We start from the raw sequence: 7,500 nt of genomic DNA, 5'->3' as shown, positions 1-7,500 counted from the left end.
CAAACTATCCATTCTAAAGCTTGAAATCAAACTATCCACTCTAAAGCTTTTAATCAAACTATCCATTCTAAAGCTTTTAATCAAACTATCCACTCTAAAGCTTTTAATCAAACTATCCATTCTAAAGCTTTTAATCAAACTATCCACTCTAAAGCTTGAAATCAAACTATCCATTCTAAAGCTTTTAATCAAACTATCCATTCTAAAGCTTTTAATCAAACTATCCACTCTAAAGCTTTTAATCAAACTATCCACTCTAAAGCTTTTAATCAAACTATCCACTCTAAAGCTTTTAATCAAACTATCCACTCTAAAGCTTTTAATCAAACTATCCACTCTAAAGCTTGAAATCAAACTATCCACTCTAAAGCTTTTAATCAAACTATCCACTCTAAAGCTTTTAATCAAACTATCCATTCTAAAGCTTTTAATCAAACTATCCATTCTAAAGCTTTTAATCAAACTATCCACTCTAAAGCTTTTAATCAAACTATCCACTCTAAAGCTTTTAATCAAACTATCCACTCTAAAGCTTTTAATCAAACTATCCATTCACATACAAATACTACAAACACACACACACACACACACACACACACACACACACACACACACACACACACACACACACACACACACACACACACACACACACACACACACACACACACACACACACACACACACACACACACACACACACACACACACACACACACACACACACGCTCTGCATGCAGGGGCAGTCTCCACTGCGTGAGTGAGTGACACAGAGTGACAGGCGCGTCTGTCGACATGGCAATATGCAAAAATGCTGCATATTCACCATAATTGAATTTTCATAAGCACATGCACAGACACACAGAGACAAACACACAGAGACACACATACAGACACACAGAGGCACACACACAGCCGGGCTCAGGCCAACGTGTGTATCTGCTTCAGAAAGCAAGCTGCGGCCACTAGATCATCCTGTCTTACTCTCTCGTTCTCTCTTTTCTTTTTGTCTCTGTATTTTCTCCATCCCTCCCTAAAGCCGATTGGCTTTAGCTGAGAACAAAGACAGAATTAAAGGCTGGTAAGCAATTCGGCCATTCTCTTCTCTCTGGCTCACTCACTCACTCACTCACTCACTCACTCACTCACTCACTCACTCACTCACTCACTCACTCACTCACTCACTCACTCACTCACTCTCACACTCACACACACATACACACTTGAAAAATGGGTTGTCTCCTCCTCTCCCTCCTCTCCTCATGGCTCAGTGGGGCAGGACTGCTCAAGCACTCCCAGGGAGGCTAGCTGTTAAACTGCTATCCATTAGCATTGATAATTTGATCCCAGAACCTAATGTAGTGTGACAAGCAGCAAAGCCAACCTCATTGTCGGTCTCGAATTTAACGTGTGGCGTGTGCAATAGAGTTGAGGTCACATAGAATGGGACAAAGATGCATGCACTGACATGGTAGCACATTGACTGAACATACCTGTGCATGAATGGCACAAAGCACATGCTCGTCTATCTAACCTCCCAAAGGGTTTCCCACTCCTCCCTTCCCTTCCTCTATAAAAGAGTAGCCGGTGGTTAAACCGTGGCACATAGTCATCCATTGTAAGGGTTTCATCCAATGTGAAACCCTTTCAATTACTGTGATAGGATCAGGTCTGGGACAGGCAGGGTGATAAGAGCAGCCCATTCCATTATGGCCAGCCTTTAGTAGAGGTCACCCTCTCCTCAACCCTCAGGGTGTCTGTCCACTAACCAAGCCTGGCTATCAACATCTCACACAGAGGGCAGCACCCACTGTCTGTCTGTCTGTCTGTCTGTCTGTCTGTCTGTCTTCAGAACTTTTTCCACATTTTTTTACGTTAAAGCCTTAATTCTAAAATTGATTTTTTTTTTAAAGAATCCTCAGTGAAAACAGGTTTTTAGATTTTTTTGCAAATGAATTAAATTTAAAAAACAGAAATACCTTATTTACATAAGAATTCAGACTCTTTCTTATGAGACTTGAAATTGAGTTCAGGTGCATCCTGTTTCCATTGATCATCCTTAAGATATTGCTACAACTTGACCGGAGTCCACCTGTGGTAAATTTAATTGATTGGACATGATTTGGAAAGGCACACACCTGTCTATATAAGGTCCCACAGTTGACAGTGCATGTCAGAGCAAAAACCAAGCCATGAGGTCGAAAGAATTGTCCGTAGAGCTCAGAGACAGGATTGTGTTGAGGCACTGATCTGGGGAAGGGTACCAAAACATGTCTGCAGCATTGAAGGTCCCCAAAAACACATTGGCCTCCATCATTCTTAAATGGAAGATGTTTGGAACTACCAAAACTCTTCTTAGAGTGGCCGCCCGGAAAAAATGAGCATTAAGGGGAAGGGCATTGGTCAGGGAGGTGACCAAGAACTTGATGGTCACTCTGACAAAGCTCTAGAGTTCCTCTGTGGAGATGGGAGAACCTTCCAGAAGGACAACCATCTCTGCAGCACTCCACCAATCAGGCCTTTATGGTACAGTGGCCAGACGGAATCCACTCCTCAGTAAAAGGCACATGACAGCCAGCTTGGAGTTTGCTAAAAGGCACCTGAAGACCATGAGAAACAAGATTTCTGGTCTGATGAAACCAAGATTGAACTCTTTGGCCTGAATGGCAAGCGTCACATCAGGAGGAAACCTGGCACCATCCGTACGTTGAAGCATGGTGGTGGCAGCATCATGCTGTGGGGGTGTTTTTCAGCGGCAGGGACTGGGAGACTAGTCAGGATCGAGTGAAAGATGAACAGAGCAAAGTACAGAGAGATTCTTGATGAAAACCTCCTCCAGAGCGAATAGGACCTCCGACTGGGGTGAATGTTCACCTTCCAATAGGATAACGACCCTAAATACACAGCCAAGACAACACAGGAGTGGCTTTGGGACAAGTCTCTGAATGTCCTTGAGTAGCCCAGCCAGAGCCCGGACTTGAACCTGATCTAACATCTCTGGAGAGACCTGAAATTAGCTGTGCAGCAACGCTCCCCATCCAACCTGACAGAGCTTGAGAGGATCTGCAGAGAAGAATGGTCTGAATACTTATGTAAATGTTATATTTCAGTTTTTTTTATTTTGATAAATTAGCAAAAATGTCTAAAATCCTGTTTTTGCTTTGTCATTATGGGGTATTGTGTGTAGATTGATGGGGGGGGAAACAATTTAGAATAAGGCTGTAACGTAACAAAATGTGGGAAAAATAAAGGAGTCTGAATACTTTCTGAAGGCACTGTATACACTGTTACTGTATGTACTGTCTGTCTCTTATGCACTGTCTCTCTGTCTGTATGTCTCTGTCTGTCTGTGTGCCTCTGTCTGTCTGTGTGTCTCTGTGTGTGTCTCTGTGTCTCTGTCTGTGTCTCTCTGTCTGTATGTCTCTGTCTGTCTGTGTGCCTCTGTGTGTCTGTGTGTCTCTGTCTGTGTGTCTCTGTGTGTCTGTGTGTCTCTGTCTGTGTGTCTCTGTGTGTCTGTGTGTCTCTGTCTGTGTGTTTCTGTGTGTCTCTCTGTCTGTATGTCTCTGTCTGTCTGTGTGTCTGTGTGTGTCTCTGTGTCTGTGTGTCTCTGTGTGTCTGTGGGTCTCTGTCTGTGTGTCTCTGTCTGTCTGTGTGTCTCTGTATGTCTGTGTGTCTCTGTCTGTGTGTCTCTGTGTGTGTGTGGGTCTCTGTCTGTGTGTCTCTCTATCTGTGTGTCTCTACCTATGTCATGGACTTCATGTCCCACATAGAACCTCCACCGATGCCTCACCTTGTAGCAGTGACGTTCCAGGCGTGGTGGCTTCGGGAATGTTATCCCGGCTGTAAATGGAGTGGAGGAATTCTGGAGTGCAGTCATTCTCATCTGTGATGTGAACCACCACCTATAGGGAAGGACAGAGTAGAAAGGATTAACTTGCATCGGCGATCGGGGGGAGTCTGTGGAAGTTCTTCTTAGTGTGAAGCTTTCAGATGACAGTCATTTACACAATATGTGATTGTGTATGTGAGTGTTTGTGTGTATGTGTGTTTTCTCAGGCGTGCTGGCTGGGTTAATATAAATGTGTGGGAGGCTGAGGACCTAGTGGTAGTCAGGCACAGCTGCAGCCCAACCCTCTGAGCCGCTCCCCGGCCAAGCGGAACACAACATCGTACAAACGCACACACGTGCGCACGCAAACACACACACTCACTCTTACAGATGCATGCACACACAGTTACACTGAATCTCTGTGCACACACACATTATTTTTTTATAGCTGTAAATATGACAGTCCTGAGGCGTAAGGAAGAGAGAGAGATCAAAGGAGAGAGAGATAATTAAGGGGGAAGAGAAAAAGAGAGAAAGAAAAACTAGGAAGATAGCGACAGAGAGAAAGATAGAGGGGGTGCAGAAAGAGGAAAAGATAGATCATGATAGGGCAGGATGGTAGTAGAGATTGAGTTAGAGGGAAAGAGAGTGAGAGAGGTAAAGAGAGTGAGAGAGGGAAAGAGAGTGAGAGAGGTAAAGAGAGGCGGGGTAGCCAAGAGGTTCCCTGAGCAGTGTTAGTCATGCTGGATCCTCCCCTCCAGTCTCCCACATGGGGGTGTTATCTCTGGGGACCAGCCTTGCCAGGGGGGAGACTGCTGCTCCCCAGGGGAGAGAGGTGGGCACACAGAGCAGCCATGGCAGACAGGGGGCTGGAGAAGCCAGCGTGGGCCCCAGTATGGAACTATGACTAGGCTAACACACTCATGCCAAAAAAATAATGCAAAAACTCCAACACCGCATTTGACAAACCTTCAAAATCTGAAGCAAATTGAAATCCTTTTATTGTACTTTTACAGCTTTTAAGGTATATCCAATTGGTAGTTACAATCTTGTCCCATCACTGCAACTCCCATACGGACTCGGGTGAGAGCGGCGCGTCCTCCGAAACACGACCATGCCAAGGCCCGCTGCTTCTTAACACACTGCTAGGCCCGCTGCTTTTTAACACACTGCTAGGCCCGCTGCTTCTTAACACACTGCTAGGCCCGCTGCTTCTTAACACACTGCTAGGCCCGCTGCTTCTTAACATACTGCTAGGCCCGCTGCTTCTTAACACACTGCTAGGCCCGCTGCTTCTTAACACACTGCTAGGCCCGCTGCTTCTTAACACACTGCTAGGCCCGCTGCTTCTTAACACACTGCTAGGCCCGCTGCTTCTTAACACACTGCTAGGCCCGCTACAAGGAGTTGCTAGAGCGCGATGGGACAAGGAAATCCTGGTAGGCCAAACCCTCGTCTAACTCGTTGAAAGCTGGGCAAATTGTGCTTTACCTCAAGGTTCTCCCGATCATGGCCGGTTGTGATACAGCCCGGGATCGAACCAGAGTCTGTAGTGATGCCTCTAGCACTGAGATGCAATGCCTTAGACTGCTGCTTCACTCGGGAGGTCACAAATTGAAATCCAAACTTGATGTCAATGCAAGACTAAGTGAAAATTCGACTTGTGTGAAAGTTAGGATTCGCCCCAAAGACAACAATAACTTCAAACTCCAAACAATAAGGTTATGTTTGGCATCGATAGACTGACACAAAATGTCTGACTCTTCCCCTAGTGCATCAATTCAATCAGACTGATTTAAAACAGAGAGCTGTCCATTCTAGCCACTATTTCTACGTTCTAACCTGTGGGTAACACTAACACCCTCCCTCTCTCCACTCCTCCAAACCCGGCAGACTGGATCCCCCTCTCACTCATACCTAATCACCAGCACTCCCTGGGAATCCCAATCCCTGTTAGAAAAACACTGTCTGTTAAGACCCTCTTGGAGAGCCGCCACACACCGCAAGCCTGGTCCAACAGGAACCTGGTCTCATACTGTTGCCGTACTGTGTATGTGTGTGTGTTTGTGTGTGTGTGTGTGTTGTGTGTGTGTCTGTGTGGGTGGCAGAAAGTGAGAGTAATAGTGATAATAAGAGCTAGTACAAGTGCTTAAGGAAGATTAGGAGGAGAAGCTGGGAGCGGAGAGAGATGGGGAGGAGAGAGAGGGAAAGAGACATGGAACTCTATGGGATGCCTGCTCCTCTTCCTACTCCTACCCCATGGGCTTGTATTAATGATAGCGGAGAGAGAGAGAGAAACAGAGGCAGAGAGAGACAGAGTGAAAGGAAAGACATAAAGAGAGGGAGAGAGAGCAAACAGATTGAGGTCTTCACCACAGATGGTGTGAGCTTTGGACAGAGGAAGGTGACCGTGACTGGTGCCCAGCTTATTGCCAGATTGCGGAGCCTGTTTATGTTGGTGTGTGTTGTGTCTGTGCGTGTGCACTGTTACATCTGTGTTTAATGCATGTGTGTGTACATGCAAGAGTTTCTGTGTTTGTCTACTCACGTTGTACATGTTCGTTTGTGTGTGTGTGTTTGTGGTGCCAAAGCGTTCCTCTGTGTCCGGCACACATTGGCCACAGGGTCCTGCCTGGTTGCCAGGCACACGTTGGCCACAGGGTCCTGCTTGGTTGCCAGGCACACGTTGGCCACAGGGTCCTGCCTGGTTGCCAGGCACACGTTGGCCACAGGGTCCTGCCTGGTTGCCAGGCACACGTTGGCCACAGGGTCCTGCCTGGTTGCCAGGCACACGTTGGCCACAGGGACCTGCCTGGTTGCCAGGCACACGTTGGCCACAGAGTCCTGCCTGGTTGCCATGCACACGTTGGCCACAGGGACCTGCCTGGTTGCCAGGCACACGTTGGCCACAGGGTCCTGCCTGGTTGCCAGGCACACGTTGGCCACAGGGTCCTGCCTGGTTGCCATGCACACGTTGGCCACAGGGTCCTGCCTGGTTGCCAGGCACACATTGGCCACAGGGTCCTGACTGGTTGCCAGGCACACGTTGGCCACAGGGTCCTTCCTGGTTGCCAGGCACACGTTGGCCACAGGGTCCTGCCTGGTTGCCAGGCACACGTTGGCCACAGGGTCCTGCCTGGTTGCCATGCACACGTTGGCCACAGGGTCCTGCCTGGTTGCCAGGCACACGTTGGCCACAGGGACCTGCCTGGTTGCCAGGCACACGTTGGCCACAGGGTCCTGCCTGGTTGCCAGGCACACGTTGGCCACAGGGTCCTGCCTGGTTGCCAGGCACACGTTGGCCACAGGGTCCTGCCTGGTTGCCATGCACACGTTGGCCACAGGGTCCTGCCTGGTTGCCAGGCACACGTTGGCCACAGGGACCTGCCTGGTTGCCAGGCACACGTTGGCCACAGGGTCCTGCCTGGTTGCCAGGCACACGTTGGCCACAGGGTCCTGCCTGGTTGCCAGGCACACGTTGGCCACAGGGTCCTGCCTGGTTGCCAGGCACACGTTGGCCACAGGGTCCTGCCTGGTTGCCAGGCACACGTTGGCCACAGGGTCCTGCCTGGTTGCCATGCACACGTTGGCCACAGGGTCCTGCCTGGTTGCCAGGCACACGTTGGCCACAGGGACCTGCCTGGTTGCCAAGTCCATCTAAACAACTCAAT

The 7,500-nt window shown here is 48.5% G+C and overlaps 1 protein-coding gene across 1 annotated transcript in view; it reads right to left on the bottom strand.

The window, feature by feature from the left end:
- The window catches only part of LOC135522191 (neural-cadherin-like), a 102,018-nt gene that overhangs the window by 50,148 nt on the left and 44,370 nt on the right, over nt 1-7,500 (bottom strand). Inside the window, exon 5 of the mRNA XM_064948232.1 lies at nt 3,791-3,902. Within this exon, the coding sequence (XP_064804304.1) occupies nt 3,791-3,902 (112 nt within the window). The remainder of the gene's footprint in view (nt 1-3,790; nt 3,903-7,500) is intronic.

The sequence above is a fragment of the Oncorhynchus masou genome, chromosome 30 (assembly GCF_036934945.1).
Source record: "Oncorhynchus masou masou isolate Uvic2021 chromosome 30, UVic_Omas_1.1, whole genome shotgun sequence".
Lineage (NCBI taxonomy): Eukaryota > Metazoa > Chordata > Actinopteri > Salmoniformes > Salmonidae > Oncorhynchus > Oncorhynchus masou.
This window is presented reverse-complemented; position numbering and strand designations above follow the sequence as displayed.